This window comes from Myripristis murdjan, chromosome 4 (assembly GCF_902150065.1).
Source record: "Myripristis murdjan chromosome 4, fMyrMur1.1, whole genome shotgun sequence".
NCBI classification, from domain to species: Eukaryota; Metazoa; Chordata; class Actinopteri; order Holocentriformes; family Holocentridae; genus Myripristis; species Myripristis murdjan.
The window spans coordinates 14,090,331-14,115,788 of NC_043983.1; the positions used below are offsets into that span (position 1 = coordinate 14,090,331).

The window sequence follows — 25,458 nt, forward strand, 5'->3', positions numbered from 1 at the left end:
AAAGTTATTGGTGGTGCCAAGATAAAAACTGTCTTGACTTAAACCCCAGTTTCTTAAACAGTAATGCAGTGGATCTACGCTTGCAATAATGTTAAAACTCAGGAGAGGCGCTCTCCAACCTTTATTCACAATGTACATGAGACAAGTATGAGGTTGGATTTCATAGAAGTCATTTTGCACTTTGACTTTCCTGTGGTCTTAACCTGTTCAGAGGTTGCACAATACCATTTTTCTCTGATGTTAAATCTGTAGACACTCAAGTTAAATTTGGCAAGCATGCAAATGTAATTCCACTAAAAATACATTCAAAGTTAAAACTTGATCTTACAAATTTCAACCAGACTCTGTTATCATAACCCATTTGACTACAAATAATGACTAAGCACATTCAGTCTCTAGATGCAGAGCTGTGTCTGCAGTTGCACTCTTAATAAATATGTTCAGGAAAACATTTCGGTGATGCCTGTATGTTGAGTTTCAGATGGCCTTTGTTAAGAGAAATGTGAGTAAATCACATTTTTGGAGGGGGTTTAGACAATTGGTGTACAGGGCAATTAAATTTTCAGTTTAGCTTACAATGCACAATCTCCTGAAATATGCATCTCCATAACTAAAATGTCAAAGAGTGTTTCACCAGTATACACACCAGTCAGCACAATTTTAGAGACAACTCGTTAGAAGTAAGCAAATTTTTCTTGGTACATGAGCCATCAAAGTTCTACTAGATAAGGTTTTATACATGGGGCAGGTGGCCTTTCATTTGTCAGTCTAACATTTGCTCTGTCCTAACATTATCTGATGGTATAGTAATATCCTCATCTGGGTCCTTGTCATAATTACTGCCTCCTGTCAAAGTGCTTCAGTGCCACTACAATCAGGAATGGTATGATGGACAAAAGGTTATCAGTGCTAAAGTATGATCCAGCGGTGTCCTATGTCACTGCTGCAAAATGCCCTGTATGTTTGCATTGTATGTGCAGTTTTATTTACATGGAGGAGGGAGGGATTAGGAGCGAACATAGCCTCCATATCAATTATCATTCATGGCATTACCATCCAGTTACGCAGACTAAGAGAGACTAATGGGCAACTCCAAAGATGTGGTAGGAATGACTTCCCTATGGCTAATGGACAGACCCTTTTTACTGTAAAGAATCCAACCCTGTTGAACTTGCAGAGGTGGAGCTCATGGATGTCTTCAGCAGAGGTCTACTGTGATATAATGAAATACAAACTCAATTTTTTTTGTTTTCAATAAACAGCCCGTTAGAAGGATGAACCTTTCTCAAAGCCAAATGTTTGAGCTTACCTATATCATACATTTCAGCAGTGATAAGTATAATAATGGAGGAAATATGCCACATTCACAGTTCCTAATTTTGTGTTCAAGAGGTATCATAAGTCATTATGTGTAGAAGATGACCTCTGGAATCTGTCCATCTTCTACTGAAGTGCCATTGTTGTTCCCTGCAGCATAGCAGAAGGTAAAGCAAGTCTTGGTGCCAGTGGCAGGGCCTTCATGGGTCACTTTTCGCATTCCTTTGGTGCCGTAGTGAGAATCTGGGCCCTGTGACACAAGTATGCACATATTAAAAACTGATTCCATTTTATAATGTCTTTAGCCTTGGGAAAAGTAAGTAAAGCAGATGAGCAATGTATGTTAATGTGCAATTTCAACATTATTTTTAGTCTGACAATGGGTCAGAGTAACACCTTGACTGTAAACCATGCTTTCAAACATTTTACAAACCCATCATTCTAACAGCTGTGTTCAGTTGTTGGAGTTTCCTTGTTTTGAATTACACAAGAGGATCTGAGATTTGAACTGTAACAATTGTCATGTGTGGGGAGATGTGGAAGGCATTGGAATGTATTCAGCTGCGCAGCCAATCACTCAAACCAGCTTGAACTCACCTATGGGAATGCAATGCACACAGTTATCTCTGTACTAATGATGATGAAACCCACAGTGTATACATTCAGTAGGCAACATTTACTCCCCACCCTCTGTATATGCCAATGTCACTGTCTGAAATTATGCTTTTTGGGCATCAATTGCACAGGAAATCCCTGCAGTGAGAAGAGTATCTTCTTTGTGTTACACTTGCAAGCTGGCATGTTGTCCAACCCTGTATATTGCTACGTCAGAGTTCAACGCAAAAGCCGATTCTAAGCAGGACTTTTTTCAAAAGGTTTGGATTAAAATGTCCTAGTTTACCTTGAGGGTGGCACAGGCGATGTAGTTGACACTTGGCAGAATTTCCACTGGCTCTTTGAACATGACCCGGAATGTGTTGGCAGAGCCGTCACAGCTGAAGCCAGTATCATTCTGACCTAGTACTGTGTTGCTGTCTGTATGAATGATCTGAGACAAGAACAGACCAGAAGCGGAAATCAAATACACATATTAAATTTCATACATGAAGGCTATGTTGAAAATAGGGCCTGGTTATAAGCAAGGATACAATATGATCACATATATGCTGTGAACAATACACTGAAGTATACATCCTGCCTGCGTAACACCTGGACATTTTATTAGTCTTTTGAGAAAGACTAATAAAACATGTAATGTGATAAACTGTGTGAACAAAGTGACCCAAAACAGTTTAATTAAAAATGACCATTCTGATATATTAAAACAGAATTAGTACACGGCGTTTAACACTGTGCACTAAAATGTAAATGTTAAGGAAATGAGTTGCATATCCATTAGACATCAGCAGAGCATCAATACTTTGATGCTCTGTGGAATTGATTTTTTTTTTTGTATCTCTGTAGCTGAAGGAAGCTTTACTTGAATATTCTGATACTCTCTGCTACTGCACATTGAGAGGCTTGTCCTATATCAGGAGTGTAATTTTCCTTGGGGCTGCCATATTGTGCTTGGCAGCCCCAAGATATCTCGAGACACAAATGCCAAGCTGCAAGATACTTCACTTTAGTTCCAGCTCAGGTCAAGCATCTACAGCAAAGATAATTGGCAAATAAGATGGATCACATGGTTCAAAGGGCTGAACCAAAATCTCTCACACAGTATTCTAGATGTACAACCTTGAACTGTATAAACAGTGATTCCAGTTCCTCCTTACCTGTATGTTGACTTGGTAATCTGTGGGGCCATGTATTGAGCCATATAGTCCAAATCCCACCACAAATATCCTGCGGTTTACTGAAAACCTAAGAGTGGATATTGAGCAGTAAATAACATTGGGAATAAACTGTGTATGTGAGAGAGAGAGACAGGGAGAGACAGAGAGACAGCAAAGCTCACCGGATGCGGTCGCTGGTCCCACTGTAGCCCCAGCGGCTCTCCACCTGGCCGAAACGTATGATGCTGCACTCTTTGCCCCTGAGGCAACAGCGAGGCCGGTCAATGAATTCCACATGCGGCTTGGGATTAACTGTGAAGTGGAGGAACAAGCTCACCACCTCCCGGTCAGTGAGGATACCAGACTGTGCCGGGCCTGAAATTAAAAATGTATATACATTATGATCACCAATTAACACAATAACAATTCGAATGCTGAGGAGTGTGTGCATGTGTGTAAAAATGGGTGTTAAATGGGTACTGAACCTGCAGCAAACTCCTCAATGGTCATGAGAGGGAAGCGGATGAGGGACAGCGCTTTTCCTAAAACCTTGCGTTTGTTCTCTGGAGTGGGCTCCAGCTGCTGCCTCTGAGCTTCTGCCTCTGCCCAACGCACCGCTGCCCCAAACAGACGAACCTCTCGCACCCCCAACGTGTCCCTCTCCAGCACGGCAATCAGTGTGTCTATGTGGCCGAGGGTGAAAAAATCCCAAGCATCATTTAGTTGTCATCAGTAAACTAAACAACCTCCTATGGTAGCTTCAAGAAGCTGCACATTACCTACCCAGGTCAATATCAGTGAAGCCCTCTGCAGACAGAGCATCAATTGTGTTCTTGTCGATGTTCTCAAGGCAAAGGCTGGCCAGTTGGGGCTCATCAAATAGCCGAGCCTGGGACAAACAACAGTCTATTCTCAGTTATCACACTGTTGTCATAACACATGGTGAGTGTGTGTGTGTGTGTGTGTGTGTGTGTTAACATACGTAGGTTACCTGAGTGAGGAGCATGAAGGCGTTGTCAGCCCTTAGGTTCTTTTTGAGGAACTCAACACAGTGAGCCTCCAAGGCTGGAACGGCATACTTCTTGGCTGTGTACAGAGTGGTCATCACTGTCTCGGGACCAATCTGTACCTCATCTGAGTATAAAAACCTACAAGTCAAAACATACAGGTCAAAGTCACGAGCCAAGGCTATATATCTCAATGTAGTTATTACTGTTCTAAAAACCATTTACATACACAACGAGGCTTAGACAATATATCCATACTGATATGGTGATCGTAAGGGATTTTTTCATATTGTTATATCATGATATGGCACAAGAGTTGTCTTTTCCTGGTTATAAAGATTGCATCCTATCTAAAGGAATGTAATTTTTTTCTTATTAACCTGATCTAGCTGTTATGTTATTTGCCTGTACCTGCTACGTCATCATCATTACTAATGACTCTTTATCAGAAATCTTGTGTGTAAATATCTTACCACAATATCAGTGTATTCAGTTAAGATATCATGATGTTAAATTTTGTCCATATCACCTGGCCCTATAACAATAGGTAAATGAGAGGGGATGAGGGGAAACACCATCCCCCTTGTTAGCAAAATGACCACAATGTATACAATGGATACAACCCCTATTTTAACCAGCCATCCCCCCTCTCCATCCCTTATGGTAGAATCAGTGCAGGGGCAGAGAGTTTGTTGAGTTGAATATGTTAGTCTAGTCTGCTTGACTCACTGATCCTTTATCGGACTGAGGTTTGTGCATGTTAGAATCCATGGCTCTGAAAATCCAGTGGCCTATCTGTGCTGTGTATTGATAAATCCATGACGCTGTCCGTGGTGCTGAAGTACTAGACAGTAATCGCACCTTTTTCTCTCAGCCCTACCTCTCTGTCAGTTTCGTCTTGGATCTATAATATTCTCAAAACTATATGCTATAAATATACAATTATAATATTCTCTAAAGTATGTACTGTAAATAGCTAGTTCTACACAATATTGGATATACCCTATACAGTAGTGCCACCCTCATGATCAAAGAAGCAGTTTGTAGTCGTGGACGAGCAAAAGGATCACAGAGACACCATTATGCCTGTAGTATACCTATAATATTCCTTTAATACTTCTGTGATCATTCTGTATTGTCTGTGCTGCTGAAAATATATATAAGACCAAACCACCTTGATAACAAAATATTTTACAGGAGTTATAACTACAAATATATTTTTTACTATAGATGTTTGATGTAATCTGGGACGAGAGCAGGGACTGAGGCAATTAATCTACACTGACCACACCAGGCTGAGCGGCTAAATACATATTTCCAGGTAAAGTTTATTCCATCAGATGCTTAATGTCTACATACAGTAAAAGAACAGGCCTACATAAAATATGTAGTTAGCCTAATAGCGGTTCCATTAAATCAAAATTATAATCACAATTACAGTATCAAGAATTAGACAAGGCTTATATGATAATCCTGCAGTCCTAATATATATATATCGATATCTATATAGTTATATCTATAGATATAGATATATATTAGATGTGTGTGTGTGTGTGTGTGTGTGTGTGTGTGTGTTGGTTGATGGTGTGGCAGTTGTGTTCAATTGGGCCATTCCCTCTGTTAAACAATAACAAATCACCTACTGCCTTTACGACATGCAATACATGAATAGGAGCAATTGCTCAGATTCATTTTGATGGTCAACTCTTCATAAGATCATGCATTGCTAAGTTTAACCCAAAAGACACAATGGCATGCCCTTACACCTGCAAGCAACAAAACAATCTGACATCTATCTAGGGGACATAGGAAGAGAAACTAACCTAACAGGGTATAAGATGGACCAGACACCAAAGGGACGAAACACAGAGTGATAAAATATGCTCAAACCTCTCCTTTGTGCATCCTCTTTCTGCAAATGCTTCTGTGTACTTACTTGAGCAGAGCAAGAAAGGCAGCAGGCTCCACGTCAGGCAGCTCAATCTCAGTAGAGGTGGTGGCCATACCGCCATTGAACATTGCATCAAACACTGCACTTCCAACTGCAAGGGCAAACCTGCCAGGACAATTTCAAATTTCATATAAAATGTAACTCAACTGGCTGCTCCTTTGAGTCTATGGTGTCTGATTTTAGCAACAGTCAGAAAATAAAAAAGGAAACAATAACACATCATCAAGCCATTATTGGATTAAACAGTTTGATGTGGATTGATTTACTGTTTGCCTAATGGAAGAGAACCATAGGCATCCTATTAATACATCTGAGGAATACACGAAAGGTTAAGTTCTTATGTGTATATTTCAGAAAGGTTATAGTGATGCCATTTGAGATGAGAAATAGCATCAAGTTCAAGCTCACAAAGAGTAGCACAGCAAAACTCTATAGCCTGCAAGCATGTTATAAGACTACTGTGGTGATTTTTGTTTGGGATGGACACACATTCCATCCTAAAACGGGGCTATGAAATCTGAGCACCTATAATCTTGTCTGCTGCAGCAAAGCATACTTGTCTGGGGTTACGCAATCCGTTGAGTAGCCTAGCCTCCCCTTTTCCCACATCATGGCATCATGCATTTTTTAGACGAGTACAGATCATGATGTGAAACATTATGACCGTGCATTGTATATTCCATTTATTCCAATAAAAAGACAGACTCCTCACCTATGAGCCGGTATCCGCTGCACTCCCATTCCCTTCCCTACCAGAAAATGCACGTCACTTAGCACTTCATTGTTGAAGAGAAATGCAAATCTTTCTTTTACGGTGTTTTTGGTGGCCTGCCAATTGTACACTGGCTCTCGGTACACCAGTACGGCTGCGGACGACGGGCTGTCAGGGAGCGAGGAGGAGGACGGGGTGCTCGGAGGGTCTGCAGAGGCTGCCGCGGATGCTGCTGGCATGTTTGTCGCAGCGGATGAGGCGGCGGTGACTGCTCCGGCTGCCACGGTGCTCTGACCCACTGACTGCAGGGCGGCGTGCTGTCTGTCCGTGGAAGCCTCTAATCTCACGTCGGCGCCAGAGCCGCGACCGGGGCCCGGCTGGGGGTTGGCGTGACTCCCTGTCCTTTGGGCCCCGGTAGCCCCCGCTGCCCCTTCGTTTGTAGCTGGCAGCTGCTGAGCGCTATTGCTAGGCTGAGCGTTACCGGGCGGCCCAGGTGAGGGGAAAGCAAAAGATGGTGCTCTGTTATTGCTGCTCTCCCCAGTAGCCATCTTGGATCGGATGGAGCGCACTGCAGGGTTTGCCACGGGGATAAAGCAGCTCAACATCTCACAGATGGAAACACATACAGATTAAAAGGTCAATGACATGAACATCGTAAATAGTTCTCGGTGCACGAGAAAGCCACAGCGGATGCTATTAAATCAACACATTTCTTGTGTATTACAAGGTGTGTTGTGACGGGGTTTACAATTAATATCCTCAATAGGGAATGTAGACACAGGTCGGCTGTTCTGTCCCCAGGTTATCCTTGTGTAACCTGGCAATCTGACGACATAATCTGCGTAATACAGATGTTACCACCAACGCAGCCGCACTTGTCTTTGGGTCAAGGTGACCTAATAATAATAATAAAAACGACAACAATGTTAATGGGACGAATTAATAGTGATTGTACTTTGTGGTGATTAGGCTGTCTTTGTAATAAACAATGCATAGGTGCTGTGTACGGACAGTGTGTGTATGGTGGCTGGAGGAGGAGGGCGCAGACCTAGCCAACCAATCACGAGTGTGCTGCATCAGCCAATCAGAGAGCAGGTAGTCTTCCTGTTTGGCTGAGGGGTTCTTGATAGGGTGAGTAATAAAACGTTCACTTAAAAAGTATAAATAACTTTACAAATACGTCGTGCTCGCGAGTGATTATACGTTCACGTGTGCACGGGCAAATGTTGTGTTGTGATGATGATGTTTTTCCCTGATGAGCAGCTATTTAGGATGGCCGTTTTCCTCCATTGTCTGCTGTGTGCGAGCTGCACAGTGACCAGCTAGCCTCGCTCGGCTAGCTTGATGGAGCTGCTAACGTTATTTCTTAATTATAGTGACGCTGCTGAGCTCGTCACAGGAGAGGCGCAGCGCAGCTCAGCATCAAACACACGGCAAAACACACTAATCTGTCGTTTTCCTTATTTTTACTGTTCAAATTCCTCTCACATTTTTGTGCATATGGGGTCTCCCCCCCCCCACCATAACCTTAATACATTCAGGCCTGTATCTCATTTATCCCATACAGATAGTCTGCTGCATACACGGAAATCATGGGAGGAGTTAAACAGGAACAGAGTGATGCACCACAGCAGCCCAGAGGCCCACAGTCATCAGATCCAGCTCAGGAGGAGGTGAGGACTGGCCCAGCTTGTTTTTGTTGGTCACCTTCAAATTTTCTATATTTGTTATCAGTGGAGTAAATTTGACCCAGATAATTTAAACCTCCAGAAATTAATAATAATGGTATAAATTGTTACCCAGGTTTACATGTTATGTACTTTATGTGTCTTGTTGACTATGTAATTAGCCCTTCAAATAAAATACAAATGACTAATACCTATGAATATACATGTGATATGTCATATGAGTTCCTCAGTGTTATTCAAAACAGCTAAAACAAATTTGTGTGAAATGTTGATGTTTTGCATGTGTTTTACCCCAGAAAAAACGTGACTCTGTTAAATTAAGAAAAGTCATGAAATATGAAGCAAAAAACAAAACAGAAATAATGTTGATCACGTATTTAGGGATGTTAAACATGTAATGGGATCAAATTGACCCCAAAGATAATAGGAGAGTTAACTATTTAGGCCACAAATGGATGAACTACCCCAGAGAGTTTTCTGATGAAGGGTTTTTATTTTCCATTTCATTCCAAATGGGAAATAAACTCATTGCTCATCATTGATTGCTAAATAACTTATTTAGTGGCAGAAGCTCTTTTCTCAGGAAGGAGTCCATAGATGAGTGATCTGCCTCTGCTCTTGTGATAAGGTATGTCTCCCTCCTGTGCAGCCTAAGAAGAGAGGCTGGCCAAAAGGGAAGAAAAGAAAGAAGGTTCTGCCAAATGGTCCCAAGGCACCAGTAACGGGATATGTCCGCTTCCTGAATGAGCGGAGAGAGCACATGCGGGCTCAGTACCCTGACTTACCTTTCCCAGAAATAACCAAGAGGCTTGGGGCAGAGTGGACGAGACTCGCCCCTAATGACAAACAGGTAATATTACAGCTTTTAGAGACACTAGTTATGTATCCTCAACACTGCTTGTTACTGTAAGCATCGATATTTTAGTGATGCTCAACCACCAGGCACACAGTCACACTGAAAACCAGAGGCAAAAATGCCCTCTTAGTTACTGCTGCTGTATTTAAGTTTTGCTGCCAGTAGCTCCATTGTGCTGTCGTCATTATTTATTTACAAGGTGAATAAAACTGAACCGGTCAATACACAATACACCCTTCTAAGTGCAGTGTTACAAACACATCCACTGTATGAGAACCATCTAAACACACACTCAGCTGATGAATTGATTAATATACTGAGAATATTTTTATGTTTGTTTTAAATAGTCTAAGCAGACTTTTACCTTTGAAAGAATATTTGTTTATCTCATATTCCAAGAGATCCCAAATCTCTGAATGAAAGACATAATATATTTTGCAAATAAGAAAAAATATAGAGCACATTGGAAATGGTTGTGTTTTTTCTCCCTAATGCACAATACAAACCAAACTGAAACCAAAGTCATGACTGAAAAACAGCAATACAAACTGCTGCTGTGGGCTTATTGAACCGTTACGACCCTAAGATTTTCTGTTGTAGCCATGTATAACACAATGCCCATGAAAAAATATTAAAACAAAACAAAACATGCAACTCTTGAGGGCAGAATTTTGTTTTTGATTGTTTTTAGTGAGATGTTTTTCATAAATTTCAGTTTTACAGCTAATTGAAATGATCAAATAAATGTCCTGGGTAGGCAGAGATTTAATTTTATGTCCAAAGTTTTGATATTTGAGCAAACAGAAACATTCCCAAAAAGGTTTCAGATAACCAGTGACGTGATGACAAATTATATCAGTATGTACCTTTTCTAGACAAACATTTTCAAAAATTGGTCAGTTCACGAGTACCCCATTTAAAAATTCACTAACTCATATCATCTCAAAATGCTTCTTACTACAAAATGTGGTGCAATAGTGTTTACATTTCCACTTATAGCAATCACCACATTAGAAGAACTGCTATAACATTATTATTTGTGTGCTGGCACGGTTATTTTTTAATATTATTTTAAAAATTGTCATTCGTTATTTGTGTACTGACAGCGGTACCTGGATGAGGCCGAGAGGGAAAAGATGCAGTATGCTCTGGAGCTGAAAGAATACCAGCAGACTGAGGCCTATCAGATCACCAGTGCAAAGATACAGGACAAGAAGGTCAAGAGAGGTGAGAACTCACATTATTTGTCATTAATAGAAGCAGTTTACCTGATTTGTTGTTATTTATTACTCTCTTTTTGTTCCTTTGAGTTTTATAAACCCTCCTGCCAGTTTAGTGTATCCAGTATAATAACCACAAAGTAAATGGGACACATGCCAAAAGTGAGTGTACTGTATTATGATAACATGTGATCAAATGTTTCCTTTTCAGAGGACTCTCCATCCGTCATCATCAACACTGGTTCAGGTTCATCTTTAACAAGGGTATGCTACCATTTTCACATCCCAGAGTTACCGCACATTTATTCTGATCTGTAAATTGTTTTACAAGTATCAGAATTGAACATTCACTGATTCTGTCCTTTAGGCCTCCGACCTTTCAAGCAGATTTGACATCCCTATCTTCACAGAGGAGTTTCTCGATCAGAACAAAGGTAAAAGTCATTACTGTATCACATGAACAAGGTGTTTTCACCACAGCGCGGCACTGAGGTTAATATCAGTCAGAGCGGTGCTTGGCTTGACTTGGCTTTTGGAAAATCTGACCTTGATTCTGTAAATTAAGTTCAGTATCAGACTAACTCTATTACATATGACTTCTAAATTTTAAGCACAAGTTAACAGTGACCATCTCAACCATTTCTCCCTTATGTTCTCCCATCTGTGACCTCAGCTCGAGAGGCTGAGCTGCGGCGACTTCGCAAGGCCAATATTGAGTTTGAGGAGCAGAACGCGGTGCTGCAGAGGCACATTAAGGACATGTACAGCGCTAAAGAGCGGCTGGAGGCAGAACTGGGGCAGGAGGAGCTGCGCACCCAGGCCCTCCACAAGCATTTGTTGGCCGTCAAACACACACTCGTCAGCAGTCTCTCAACGGTCCCACTGCCAGGTCAATAAACTGTTGGCTGTATACTAGCAGAGGCAAATTGGAGCAAATTATACTAATGCTACAGGATATTAGTTAGAGCTGCTGACATATGATTGTATTTGTATGCCAGATACGATAGATGTAATCTTAATGAATTGGATTAATGTTAGCCTTGATGAAGCTCCATACAGTTTGACTCTTAAATGTAAATTGCATAGTGATTGTTCAGTAGTACAAACTGAATTCTTGTAGAAAAAAGAATTAGTGATATCACATATTTTTTTTGTTTCTGTTGTCCTCTCTGTCCAGGCACAGGTGAGACAGCATCTCTGGGGAATCTGGACTCATATCTCAGTCATCTGAGTGGAGTTCTTGAGAGTAACCCCCACAAGCACCGGGCCTTTCTCGCCCAGCTCCGCGAGGTCCTCTCACATATAGACAGGTAACCAAATGATCATGTTGAGCACATCTGTCTGACCAAGAGTTCATGTGTCATTTGCACATGCACAGAAAGTGATGTTTGCCCAGAATACATTTCATAGGAGTGCATTATAGTCAGCCTCAGCCCAACATGATCAATCACGTTTTTAATTGCAAGTCTCAACTTTCAAGTCTGAAACATTTACAATATGTGTCTCTGAGTGTTGTCTAATCATCTAATTGTATGCTCCAACTCATTGTCAGTCAGAAACTATGAAGAACCTCCAAGCAGAGGTCCATCCATTCCTGCATCTGATGAGCAAGTGTTAGCTGCAGTGGTGTCAGGTGCAGTCGGTGCTGTTCAATAGGGCCTGTGGATCTCTCAAGGATGCAAAGGCAAGATTATTGACCGTGGAAAACACCGTGCACAGTCCACGTCCACATGCCGTCACTCTGCCCATGTGGAACATCTGCTTGTGGATAATGTGTAATCTTGCACTGTGTTGTTCAGTAATTTAAATCACAGAGGCAGCGTGGAGGACAACTACAGTTCAGTGCAGAAAGGGATTTCATTAAGTGTAATGTCACCTTACGCTCTGAACTGACAGAATTGAATTTGAATCGACCCTGACTCTATTGTGTAGCCTGGTATTAGCAGTGACCATCTGGCCTCAGCCATAGCTCCTGTGGTCTGTCTATTTTAAGAGTAGCCTAATTTTCAGTTTACGATACCTGCCATTTTGGCATTTTTGGGGCGCGGGGTGATATTAACTAGAATAATTAAACAAACTGGAATAGATTTTAAAAAAATAAATATTGAGGTTATAGATGTTTGAAATTGTATCTGTAAAAGCGGGACACTTTGTGAAATTTTTGAGGAGGGTGTGTGTGTGTGTGGGTGGGGGGGTTGTCCTTTGTTTGTCAGAATATATATATTTGTCAAGTTAATTTGTATCTTTTGAAGTGTTCAATTAAATCATTCTGCAAGCGTTTGGAAAAAAGTGAAGGTGTCGATTTCTGATTCGTTTTTGTTTCCATCACATTTTTAACACATTGATATGGTGAGAATGTAATTCATGGATTCATTAGTAGGTACATGTTCAAATGAAAACTGCATTAGACAGATTACCACACTATTTAGTACCATAGACATCACAAGGAGGGATGTGTGTTAAAGGCACACATCTTTCTGCAAGAGATGTGGTTTTACAGTGGAGGGAGCTGTTGCTCCACTTAAATCTGTGTTGCTGAAGAAGTGTAACAGCGTGGTCGAAGCAGACGAATGAGGACAGTAGGGTGATCTGTGACACAACATAGTTTAGTTGACCCCTGAACCCCTCTCCATACCTCTCCCCAATACTTAATTTAGGATAAAGTGATAGATATGTTAGTTCAAAGCAAGAGTCAAGCATTATTACTTTTTAACAGATTTCCCATTTTCCTTTTTCAACATCCTGAATAAGGACAGCGACAATTCACACGCCGTCAGACAAAAATCACTCGACTAAATCTTTCTAAATACAGTCAAGCACAAAACACTCATGCAAGGGCCCTGTGTCTAATTGTCACCAAAACTCAGACACTCGTTTTTGTGGACACAGTACCAGGGGACAAATGGAACAGTGACTCATGACTGGCAAAATAGCCTATCATAATTTAGTCAGTGTGATAAGTTATTACACACAGCCTGTGTGACCAAATTAAACTGGATAATCTTCAATGTTCATATTTTGTTATTGTTGTATTATTTTGAAGACAATGCATTCAGTTTATTTTGTTATTGACCAGATTACATTGGACTTACTTAAGATATGAAGAGTTCTATTCGTTGCAATATCTTGCTGATGTTTCTGCTTCCATTAATATTAAATATGAGCTGAAGTTAAGTTGAATCACTGCCATAGGGTTTTTGACTATTATCCCAGCACTAGATGGAGTGTGGTGTCTACACGTTTTTTCTGGCGTTTTATCCAGCCATGTTACATCTAAATTGACAGATCCTTTTTTAAGTCACGAGTCTTTAGGTATTGATGGGGTTAAATGATCGAAGGAGAGGCTTATAATCAGGTGTTTGAGCATCCCGCATCTTTGGCCCCGCCCTACTCGCCGCCCTGACGTCACTGTCCGCTGCTGTCCACGCACGGCGGTGCTGCTGAGGCTGAACAAGATGGCTGTGTGGAGGGGAGTGGAGAGCTGAGAAAGAGGGAGGAAAAAAGTCCTAAATTAAGCCAGCTACACCGTAATAAAGCACAGGGAGGGGTGCCCCGCTGGTGTCGACTCGAACTGTGAAGAGTTTTATGTTTGCCAGGCGTGACAAGCCGTAGTAGAGCCCAGTCCAGCGGCGAGCGGTAGGCTTCTCCATCACAAGCCGACCAGTTTACTCCCAGGGTGTATATTGACCAGACTGCCTGAAGCCTGCAAGCTGGTGAGGACACTGGACCGCCACTGAAGCTGCATTTAAGAAATGTCATTGCTGTGTGTTGGAGGTAAGAAAAATGAATAATGCTGGTAATAATGGTATTGTTTCAAGCAGTTTGAGGTGATGTTGGCTTGGTCGTTTCCGTGACCTGCTGGTGTGGGCAACCGAATTGCTTCAAATTGCATCTTTTCCAGATTTCTGTGGGTTTGACTGTCAATACATTGAGTTATCGATTGATTTTGGAATGCTAAAGAACATTCAGGCATCTCTGCATCCTTCTTTGTAATGGATAACACGCCAATGTAATGCAAATATTGGTATTGGCGAAATGCCTACGTCTAACCACAATTGGCGGTTTATCTTTTTCTTTTTTCTTTTCTTTTCTTTTTTCCTCAAAGATAAGTGGCTTATTGATAAATAAGCTTATTGTAGCCTGAAACAAACCATCTGTAGTGTCACAGACGGTAAAGTCGGTGTTGCAGAGTAGGCTGAGGTAAGGCTGGGGCACAGCTGGATTGATTTGGCAATGGAGTAGGTGTATGGGTTGCTTCTGGCTGTCAAACATAGTCAAACAAGTTGTAATGGTTCCACTCTCAATTTCCTTAGGATAACAGCATCGTAGGAGTGTTTTCTGTCCTGTCCCGTGATTCAGCTAGTCCTCTGATGTGGAGACTACATGTTACATTTCAACTCAGTTCTCATGCATAATTGTGCAGAGCAAAAAGACATGTAGGCCTGTTAGTTACTGGCCTGTTAGTGGGTCCACTCAGGATCTCTAAACCAAGTGACTGCCTGTAAATTCTTCAGTAAGTCTGTAGTTTTCCCCCAATTGATTGGCAATGGGTAGGGGAGTGTATTAGAAATCGCCATATATTCAGCAAGCCCTTACAAGACCAGACTCATTATAGTAGTCCCGTGGTTGCTCACTGAATATGTTTCTGTATTCAGTGGCATTAAGTGTAGTTGTTTGTCTGTGATGTACAGTATTTCTCCAGGGAAAAATACAGAAAGTGGAGCCAAGGGATCTGATCTCTAGGGCTCTGACACCTCATCTGTGTATCAGTGTTAAGCAGTTAACTGCAACACCTCACTTACTGTAAGAACTTAATGTGACAGGATGAGTATGCTAGTATACAGGCCAAGAATGTATATTTGGTGTGACTGGTTTAAAAAGACTCTCACATAGGAAGAGAAGGCTGTTCAACTCACTGTTAACCAGGCCCGCCTGACTGTCATTCAGAACCAGCCCAAGTGCAGGCTGCCGCAGATGGCAGCCTTGGCAAAAGACACCCTCTTTCGGTTATGAAGACACCTGCTTCAAATCATGAGAGCGGTGAAGGAAAGGAGAGGAAATGTGGTGTAGCAACCCTTTTAGTTTCTCCAGATTTCAGAGGAGATTGTTGCAGGCGTGTGGTGTGTGTGAGGGGCTGCCGTGCTGTTGACACCAGAGCTGGAGTTACAAGCTGATTGCACAGATGTCAGGATTGAGACTTGGGCTCGATGGTGGTCTGGAAGCTTCGTTGGCATAGCAACCCCAATGCCAGTTTTGGCCACTGCTGGCGTTTTCTTGCAATTGGCCTGGAGCTATATTTATGTTGTTATGAGAAGAATAGGAGGATAAAGAGCATGACTATAGTTGGCCACCTTGGTCTGCATGGTAAAATGTTATAGGTTTATCTCTTTTGCCATAAGCATAGTCATAGCACTGCCATGGCACTGCCATGTCATGTGTGGCTATACTGTTCTTCCATGCCCCATCATGATAGATACAGGTTTTGAGATCTAGTGACTATCCTATCAGTGTCATGCCTGGTAGCAAGACTGAGAGAGGATGGGTGAGAGAATTAAATCCTCTCTCATTAATGCAATATTCAAACATCCATTTGAGACTGTTTAAATATGTATTTTGGATCATTAGTGAAGACTTTTCTGAGTCCGACATCAGACATACATATAAATTAGAACCAAATCCTCCTTGGCTAGTTCTGTGGCTTATTACCATATCAAACACATTGCTGTCTTACTGTAATAATGACTGTGGTTACTGGGAGTCTATAAATAGTTGCATGTTTCTCATAAATATATACTGAAGCATTGTAATGCCTGCCCAACATTCTTCAGCATCCCGTGCTTTAAGTGACAAAGCTATCACAATGCAATTCATGTTATCTTAAGCTAAAGTGATTTTGTTTTGTGATCATATACCATGGATGGTTAGCATACAGTGCCCTGGATATACATTCCCATAGATGTCTGAATTCTGATTGCATAAAGTTGGATATGTCTTTCCATTTTGCACCTTCATTTTCAGATTTTCTCTCATCACTGGCTGTTATCAGGGCAGTGATTAATTGGAACCTGCAAAATTAGATACCACGTTGACCTCCACAGTGTAGTTTTATGGCTATCATTTTCTAATCAACATTACTGCTATATTCCCTCAGGTAGTGTGTGACTGAATTCCTTCTGACTTACAGTAATGACTTTTCAATCATGCAAATCTTTATTTAAATTTTATGTTGCATGTGTGTCATGTCAATCCTGAGAATTGTGTTCACGACAGTCCTTGGCTACAGGTTTAGGATTGTTGCTCTTGCTGTCAATTGCGCTGAAGTGTAGGCTCCTTGTTAGATTGTGATTGGAAAACCTCAGGAAATAAAAACCCTTTTAGCTCTTGTACACCAGGGCATGAGTGACTTTATTTGTCCAATTTTCCTCAGCGAAGAAAGAGAAAATGAGATCCAGTAATTGCTGTGGCAGGGACTCAACATTTTCTGTTGAGGGTTTGCAGAAAATATGTGCCACTTTCTTTTTTTTGCATCCACTCCTCTTCACTCCTTCCCGCGTGCAATTGCAGCAGTGTTGGTTTAGTATTATGCCTGTGAGCTGTAAGCATCCCCTCCCCTTCTCAGCACCCCCCAACCCCCTATCCACTCCTGTCACACTGAAGCGGTTATTTTTAGTGTTGGGGATGCAGCTCTCTCTGCCTGCGCTCGGCTGCACAGAGAGATTAATGGAGCAAGAGAGAAAGAGATAGAAAGGGAGCACACGTGTGCACTCGCCACATGGCAGGGGGAGCGTGTGGGAGTGAGTGATTGAGTGAGGGGGAGAGAGAAAGGGAATCCAGACTGGCTGATGGTGAGGAGAGCACAGCTTTAGAGGAGAGATCGAGGGAGAGAGAAACAGAAAGAGAGAGAGAGCTGGCATGAGTGAGCACGTTGAGGAATAGACAGATGAAGTGCTACTGTCAATTAGCTTGCATTTATCGAAGGGAGGTGAAAAGAAATAACTCTGTCAACTGTATATTCATCACTTCTATGGAAATGAACCTTCCTTCCCCCCTAAGGGGTGACTGCTCTGTCAGCAGTTGGAATATTAGGAAGGGGATTTCACTTTGAAGTTGGGTAAGAAGCACATGTTCTACCACACCACTTACCCCTGCACCTGCCTCATGAATCAGAGTGATATTTAACTGATAAGAGTTGCCCTGAGGATTTGCTGGGGTGATGCTATTTTTAGAACCCAATTTGTCCATGATGATTATCATGCCTGCTTAACTGTCACTGAGTCAGAAAATGATTCAGACTTCTTTTCTCCATTAAATCAATTCAGCTTGCCACCCAACATCTTTACTTTTTATGTTATTTTTTTTTAGGCATGTTTATTGATTCAAAAGCATACGGAGATGTGGAAGCAAGAAAGATAAGTTAATGCACCGAAGGGACTATTTTATCACTATTGGTTGAAAAACTTGTATCTCCACTTTCCTTAAGGTCATTGTAATTTGATGACAAGACATTTTTGACACTTTCAGGTGGGTTGAGACATGTCCATAAGAAGTTGGAGAGTATTGTTAGTCCTTAGAGGAGCACATAATCCTTCAGTAGAAACAGGAAAATCATCCTAATTTGAGTTATGAAGTTTCAACAGTTTATTTCTTTAGTTCCTTCTATTTTGGACAGTTGGCCTTCTGGTCATACCTTATATTTAGGATAAGTTGTGCTGTTTGCAGCCACTGACTGCATGCTACTTTACACTACTGTCCTAAGGAAAACATTTGAGGGATTGCCTTTCCAGTTGGATTTTAAATGTTGCAAACTCCCCCTCTTTCTTTTCTTAAATGTAGCTTCAGTGAAAGGAGGCAATCAGCAGGGATTAAAAGCCAAAGCTTTGAATATTAATGCTTTGCTGCTGTACATGGAGGTACTTGACATCGACAGGGTGCAGGACTGAATGAATAATGAATGGGCTTATGACGTCACTGTGGGCTTAAAAGTCACTCCGGTACCTCCAGAGGCCCCTACAGTGGAGGAGGTGGCAGTGGCACCTAGATAGAGGAGCATCTATTGTGTCAGACAGACCTCAGCAGTGCCCAGTCTTTCATCCACCATCCCCTACCGTCAACCATCCAGGAATACATGCACACGCACATCATTCAGAGGAGAAATGGCTCGAGTCCACTCTCCTACCTGCCGTGGCTGCTTTCTTTCACCTGCACAAACTACCTGATGGCCCTCCACAGTCCACACTGTGACTCAGACGTCCTGACATCTCCTGCTGAACGGAGGCAGGCTTTGATATTGAGATGCTGGCATTCTGCCCAAAGAGGAAAGAGGCCTGGGCTTACAAGAGCACACACCCCCTCCTCTAAAATGCCAGGCTCCTGTCAATCATCAGCCAGCCATACTTGCATGCATATGGGCTACACAAGGCCTGCATGGACTTCAGGCTGAAGCCACATGATGAAGCTGCAGGCATAGTCGATGCAAAGATTTGGCAGCAGGCTCACTGAGATGTATTGTATGCTTCTAGTATTGCAGTATTCAGTTGAGTCAATAACCACACAAGATCCTATTGGACATACATTGTTTTAATCACTTCTTCTTCTTCTTCTTCTTATGTGACTGTTTATTGCTTTTTCATCTGATAGGTGTGAGAACTGAAAAAAAAACAACTATTGCAGCTTACTGTTCCAGTAGCTGATGAATTGTCTGTGACTTTTGTCTCCTCTTAATTTGTTTTGCAGTGAAGAAAGCCAAGCTCGATGGACCCCAAGGTGAGTTGCTACTGTGGAGGTCCATCCATTTGTGACTTGTGTTTATTGACTCAGTTTAACACACACACACTCAAACAATGCACATTACCAAAGGCATTTTTCTCTTTCTTTGTTTTTCCAGAAAAATTTAACACATACGTGACCCTGAAGGTGCAGAATGTTAAGAGCACAACAATCGCTGTGCGTGGCAGCCAGCCATGCTGGGAGCAGGACTTCATGTTGTGAGTTCTTCTTGCCTTTTCTCACCTCTCTTCTGTCCTCCTTTTATCTGTGGTTCATCTTCCTTCTTCTAGTATTCTGCCCCTGTATATTTGCTTTACTGGGAGGCACAATTCACATTTATTTGTAATGGCAGATGACTGTTTTGCTGCCTTTCCCCTGATCTCTTTCCCCTACATCCCTGCTGCTACTTGCTGTTATCTTTCCTCCTCACTAATTCCTCAGTGCTTTCTCCACTCCCCATTTTCTCTGTCCTGCTCTCTCACTTTGTTCCTCTTCCTCTCCCTCCTGCTCCTGTAAAGAGCTCTCTCAGTGTAATGAGTCATCTGTCTCCATCCTGCCTTGGACCCACAGAGTTTTTTTTTTTTTTTTTTTTTTTTTTTTTTTTTTCAGACTATTCCCACATTGAACAAAGGCTATTGCAAATGCCCCATGGCAGTCAGGCAGAAAGATTGGAAGGAAGTAAGGAAGAGGTAGAGAAAGGCTCCCAGGCTAGAATTTATGCATACAAGCAGGAAGACTGTTTATGGGGGCAAAAATGAAGGCAATAGATAAATCAAATGGGGTCAGGGTGATGGGGGGACAGGTAAACCCCTAGTCATTGATGGCAGCAAGACATTATCTGTTTAACAATCTTCACCCACCCTTAGAGTTGTTTGCAGAGTAATTTGGAGATTTGAGCGTTTCATTAGTCTGGCTTTCACACAAGAACTGACATTATCTTAAAGCTAAACATGAGTTTTGCATGCATCTTAATACTGTAAAAATTTGTTTTTATTTGCAGTGTTTGTAATAGCTGGCTGTAAACTTGCATCTTTTGGGTTGCAGTGTTTTAACAAAGTTTAAAAAAAATTTTTCATCTATCTATAAGTCAAATGTTCAACAGTATTTATGAAAAGTTGCAAAATTTAGATGGTGAAATAAAGTGTGGATTGTATTTATAAGGAGAGAGCACATAGTTTCTTATTTTTGAGTGCTCCATTGTACAAGGTAGGACACGAGGGACAGCTGTGTCATTTATGCTACCCACAAGGGCTATTCTTGCTCTCTTATTCTCTCCTCTACCTCTGTGAAATGTGAGGGGATAACCAATAACCTTTTGTGTTTTGGGCAGCTCCAGCAATGTTCAGACGCCAGGCAAGTCTTGATGCATTCTCTGCATCTCTAAGCTTCATAACTGCTGGTGAAGCCTGGATGTTGACCAAGCAGAAAACACCTGCCAAACAGAATAGATAAAAATGGCATCTCCTCTCATCCTGCATTATTTTGTTTGTCTTTTAAAATCTGTAATCTGCTATAAATCTCCTCTATATATAAAAAAAAAAAAAAAACACTAATATTTTCCCCTCTCCCCAGATCTCTCATGGTCTCCTTCCCCCTTCTCTCTCACTCCTTTCTTCTCCTCTGCATCCTTTATAAAGCAGCACCCCAGTCAGCTTTTTCCCAGATTACTTCCTTGGCTCTCAGTGGAAAAAAAAAAACAAAAACATTTTCATATGAAAGCTATGGCTATTATTATCATTTGATTCACTTAAGAGAGCCAGTGTGCCCAGGAAGACGTATTCCTTGGCATTTAGAGACAGTTAGAGAACATATATTAGCCATATTTTTCTACTCATATTATGTTCAGCTAGACCTGCCCATAGCTTTGCATTTATAGTACACCTGTAGCTTAATAGAAAAAGTTTGCAGCTGTTAAAATAGTCTGCTTTTCTCCTGTCTGTACTCCCTCTAACATTCTGCTGACAGCTCACTTGACAATGCCTGCTCTCTTTCCATCTTCATGCTGAGTGACTCTACCTTCACTAGATTGAATCACAGTGCATATCCATCACTGGGATTCGACTGCAGGTCCTGATGGCATAGATTGTATTTCTGTGGAAGACGTTTTATGCTACGAGGTGTCTGCATAAAACCATGCTTCCACTCAGCTCCTTCTAAAACTGTTTAATTCTTTCTCCTTCCTCTGCTGTGTTTCTGACTCATTTCCTTCTGTCTCAATCTCTCTCTCCATCCTTCTCTCCTTCTCGCTCTCTGCCTGCCGCTCTCCCTCCCTCCATCGCCTGAGCAGTGAGATAAACCGCCTGGATCTGGGCCTGACAGTAGAGGTGTGGAATAAAGGGCTGATTTGGGACACCATGGTGGGAACCCTGTGGATCCCCCTGCGCAGCATACGACAGTCCAATGAGGTACACTCCAACTCTCTCTAGCGTACATTTGATGCATTTAAATGCATACCAATACTCGGATCTTAGTTAATACAATCATGGCAGTTATTTCATTAAAATATTAAATTAGTTATTATTTAATTATTAATTAATTAAAACATTAAATTAAGTATTTATTAATATTTAATTAATATTAAAAAACTTACAATCCTGAATGTTACTTTAATTAAGGCCACTGTGATGCACTTGTAGAGTGATGTGGTCTTTCCATTACTAAAGAGGTAAGATTTTTGGGGAGTTTTTAGAAGTTGCAGGATATGTGAAACTGGTCATGCTAACACCTATTGAATCATTTCTGACTCGTGCGTTTCTTTATTTCTTAAGTCTGAGCCTTGGAAAATTTGCGGGAAAGTTAATTGGTAGCAATATGAAATTCTTTGAAAAATATATGCTCTACAGCTATACTGAAAAATATATTTTATACTGCTATACTGCAGTTTAAGATTGTAAGGAATTGCAGAGAAGCTGAAATCACTTTTAACCTGTAGAACGTAAATATTCAAAGTAACAGACCATTCTTTTCCCATAAACATATGAAGATTTTAATACAATTATACTTAGAAAAACAGCTATTTTAATGCACTTTCCCTTGATTTACCTTAAACTGACATACATTTCATGTATTCTGTAATGTACTAAAATTACCATTACTTAAATCAAGTCACTTGGTAGATGTTTTTATCTTGTGAGAGCAGGATTTTTTAATGGAAAGCCCAAATGGGAGTTTAACCTGCTCCCCACTTCAGAACTTGTGCTGCTACATGATGCAAAGTTGTCAGCAAGATATACTGAACAGATTTCAAGTGAATTATCCTCTCCGTCAATTATGTTCTCAATCACTGGAAACATGTCTACAGAATGTAATGAAGGATACATGAAGAACGAGAGACAGGGTCTCAAGGGTATATCTCTCCGCTTCTTTTGTACTTGGGGTTATTTTTAGCACGCTATAGGCTGCTGCTTTTTTGTGCAGTTGCAGTGAAGGATTAGCTTTAAGCAGCATAACATGGAGATCTGATTTTCATCCAAGAGCAGATGAACTCATCAACATATACAAAATGGCATATTTACCATAGTTTTGTACCGCCTCTCTCTCTGTGTGTCTTCCTGCAGGAGGGTCCAGGCCAGTGGCTGACCCTGGACTCCAATGTGATCATGGCTGAGAATGAGATCTGTGGAACCAAAGACCCAACCTTCCACAGGGTGCTGCTCGACACCCGCTTTGAACTGCCACTAGGTTAGGCCATTCATAGTACACAAAATGCTGACACTGGTAGTCGAGACCTTTCTTAGAGCAGGAAATATTAGTTTTCCTACAACTGGTACTATTACTAATACTTTACTAATTTTGTTACTGTTACTGTTTTTACCACCAATACCACAACTACCACTACTACTACTACTTGTACTATTATTACTGCTACTATTACCGTGACTATCACTATTATTGGCACGTTACCTACAAAACTGTTTGAAGACTGTTCAGTAAGATGCTTGCCGTGATGCTCTATGCAGGTATTTGCATTCCAATGTATGTTTGTAATGTTCACTATTTAATATGCAGAATAGTTTTTAATTTTGGATGTTTGTGTTGTGTGCTGCAGATATCCCAGAGGAAGAGGCCAGATACTGGGCCAAGAAACTAGAACAACTTAACGCCATGAGAGACCAAGACGTAAGAACTTCATTCCTATCCACTCTCCCTTCCCTCTCCTCCTACTACATTTCTGCTCCTTTGACCCTTCTGTCACCCCCTCCTCACGTTCTCTCCTCTTTCTTCATTCCATCCTGGCTCTTCTCTTACCGCCTTCTTTCCATCCCATCGTCTCTCACTGTCCTCTCCCTCCTCTTTTATCATCCTCTCTCTCAATGCTTCCTCTTCTTTTTTTCCTGTCTCTCTCCCACCTGCTTTCACAGTCCCTTTTTCCATTTCCCATATTCTATTTCTAATTATGCTCGATGGCGTTTTTCCAATTAAGGATTGTCAATAATGTTGGATGGCTCTTTACAGAAAGACTTGCACCTTGTAATTATCCTCAGCTGATGTGGTAGATATTTTTTTTCTCTTTCTCAGAACTCTCTGTTTGTGTATTTCTTTTTCAGTATGCCTATCAAGAGGAGCAGGAGCGACCACTCCATGCACCATCAACACAGTGCTGTAAGTGTCAGCAGACAACTTGGATGTACTCTCCATCGTCCTCCTCCTCTTCCACTTTCCCCTCTGCCATCTCTGACCTCTTTTCTCTGATACCTCTCTTCTCCCCCTCTGTCCTTTTTATGCCTCCTATTTTTCCTCCTCCTGTCACCCCTCCTCCCACTCACACTGCTCCTCTTCCTCCTGACTCATTGAGAACAGGATTAGATGGGAGGTTGCAATGAGGCTGATAGATGAGGCAAAGGATGGTGGTAGAGGGAGGGAGGAAAGCTGACATGACGAATCAGACAAGGGGGCCCGCCTGGGCAGTAGAATGACTTATGGGTGCTAGATGTGTGACAAATGTGAGCTGACATACGCTGGCGTGTCAGACACAGACCAACCTACCTGTCTTGTCTGTCAGGTGGGTGAGTGTGTATAGTATAAATCTGCGGACACATCTGCGAAGGCTTTGGTGGGTGGTGAGGCTTGAGTGTGTGTGTGTAGACACTCTACAGTATGTGTGCATTTTCTGCTGTGAGTCACAGGGTAGCACAGAGGCTAGCAGGCTCTGAGTAATAGTTTATTTCTGCCTGGGCTTTACTAAAACCCACACTCTAGACCCCCTGCTTTTCTTCACTGCTCACACACGCTCGCACACAAGCACATATACACTGCTATAGCTCGCTCATGGACTCTCCACAAAAAAACTTTAAAAAGGATTGTTACTGAGGGTCACTGAGTTCTCACTCCCATTCACTCTTGTGTGTTTTTGTACCTGGCTGTAGTTCTGCTCATAGCTTTAATTTATGGCCCAAACCTAATTTTGTTTTTCCAACCTCTTATTATTATTATTTCCTTGTAGGTAATTGGAGTCTGTGGGGAGATCAGCAAAGTAAGTTTGTTTTATGCAATTCTGCTAATGACTGCAGGAATAGTTTTGTATTTATTGTCCATGTGTCACTCAATATAATGATCTCCTTGTGTAGTTCTCCACGGAGAGCATTAGCGACCATGAAAACATTTTTTCTCGCATCCTCTCCAAACCTTCTTGCATCTTGTAGTAGTATTATAGTGACGGATTTAACAGCAAAACTATTTGAATTAAACTGAATAAATCACTGCAAAACAAAACCTATAGTATTATTTCAGAAAAAGTATGAGGATAACTTTCAGTAGTGGCCAGAAATTATTTCCAAATTCTTTTTCTGGTTTGTTTTATCTTACTAATCGGCTGGATGCTTGAGATTTGCCACACAGGATAATACATGTTTACCAGAAAGTTGAGGCAGTCACTGCAAAGTATTTGTATTTGGATGTCAAGTTAGGAGTTTTTACAGTGATTTACACCCTAACTAAAGTAACATGGCTCCTCCTAAACCCCATCCAAGCTGTTCACCCCAAATCCGAAGAAGATATTTTCCCCCGATCCTAATGCATCCAGATAGCTTCTGTGTATTTGGCAAGGTTTCCATTCTACCACAGTCTTCCCTGTCTCCCAGCAGCCCAGTACAATGGGACTGGATGGGTTTTTGTCTGTGGAGCTCAAACCGTCAAAAAGTTACATGTGAAAAACTACTACAGCTGT

The 25,458-nt window shown here is 41.5% G+C and overlaps 3 protein-coding genes across 4 annotated transcripts in view; 2 read left to right on the forward strand and 1 right to left on the reverse strand.

Moving 5' to 3' along the window:
- Window positions 1-105: 105 nt before the first annotated feature.
- btbd2a (BTB (POZ) domain containing 2a) lies at window positions 106-7,505 on the reverse strand. The gene is made up of 9 exons (XM_030049832.1): window positions 6,763-7,505; window positions 6,036-6,155; window positions 4,084-4,240; window positions 3,876-3,981; window positions 3,578-3,775; window positions 3,275-3,467; window positions 3,093-3,180; window positions 2,219-2,365; window positions 106-1,567 (listed from the first exon to the last, which is right to left on the reverse strand). The coding sequence occupies exons 1-9, from the start codon at window positions 7,365-7,367 to the stop codon at window positions 1,406-1,408; spliced, it is 1,776 nt and encodes a 591-aa protein (XP_029905692.1). The 5' UTR covers window positions 7,368-7,505; the 3' UTR covers window positions 106-1,405.
- Window positions 7,506-7,772: 267 nt separating this feature from the next.
- On the forward strand, window positions 7,773-12,809 carry hmg20b (high mobility group 20B). Of its 2 annotated transcripts, none has more exons than XM_030049833.1 (9): window positions 7,773-7,893; window positions 8,330-8,435; window positions 9,079-9,300; window positions 10,413-10,533; window positions 10,738-10,790; window positions 10,894-10,960; window positions 11,200-11,415; window positions 11,704-11,836; window positions 12,079-12,809. In XM_030049833.1, the coding sequence occupies exons 2-9, from the start codon at window positions 8,355-8,357 to the stop codon at window positions 12,089-12,091; spliced, it is 906 nt and encodes a 301-aa protein (XP_029905693.1). In that variant the 5' UTR covers window positions 7,773-7,893; window positions 8,330-8,354; the 3' UTR covers window positions 12,092-12,809. The 2 variants fall into 2 exon arrangements, with proteins under 2 accessions (XP_029905693.1, XP_029905694.1); XM_030049834.1 differs by having other exon boundaries at window positions 7,774-7,893; window positions 9,100-9,300; window positions 12,079-12,808.
- A 1,180-nt stretch (window positions 12,810-13,989) lies between these two features.
- unc13a (unc-13 homolog A (C. elegans)) overlaps window positions 13,990-25,458 on the forward strand; it is a 46,586-nt gene continuing 35,117 nt past the window's right edge. Inside the window, exons 1-8 of the mRNA XM_030049835.1 lie at window positions 13,990-14,300; window positions 19,260-19,289; window positions 19,411-19,510; window positions 21,580-21,697; window positions 22,850-22,973; window positions 23,341-23,411; window positions 23,840-23,894; window positions 24,736-24,765. Of these exons, the coding sequence (XP_029905695.1) occupies window positions 14,279-14,300; window positions 19,260-19,289; window positions 19,411-19,510; window positions 21,580-21,697; window positions 22,850-22,973; window positions 23,341-23,411; window positions 23,840-23,894; window positions 24,736-24,765 (550 nt within the window). The 5' untranslated portion in view covers window positions 13,990-14,278. The remainder of the gene's footprint in view (window positions 14,301-19,259; window positions 19,290-19,410; window positions 19,511-21,579; window positions 21,698-22,849; window positions 22,974-23,340; window positions 23,412-23,839; window positions 23,895-24,735; window positions 24,766-25,458) is intronic.

Coding starts and splice junctions, on each gene's coding strand:
- btbd2a (XM_030049832.1), bottom strand. CDS start 7,367: ATGTTGAGCTGCTTTATCCCCGTGGCAAACCCTGCAGTGCGCTCCATC. Junction 6,156..6,762: donor CAGCGGATACCGGCTCATAG/GTGAGGAGTCTG, acceptor TTGTCCTGGCAG/GTTTGCCCTTGCAGTTGGAA. Junction 3,468..3,577: donor CATTGAGGAGTTTGCTGCAG/GTTCAGTACCCA, acceptor TTTTAATTTCAG/GCCCGGCACAGTCTGGTATC.
- hmg20b (XM_030049833.1), top strand. CDS start 8,355: ATGGGAGGAGTTAAACAGGAACAGAGTGATGCACCACAGCAGCCCAGA. Junction 10,534..10,737: donor GGACAAGAAGGTCAAGAGAG/GTGAGAACTCAC, acceptor TTTCCTTTTCAG/AGGACTCTCCATCCGTCATC. Junction 10,961..11,199: donor GTTTCTCGATCAGAACAAAG/GTAAAAGTCATT, acceptor CTGTGACCTCAG/CTCGAGAGGCTGAGCTGCGG.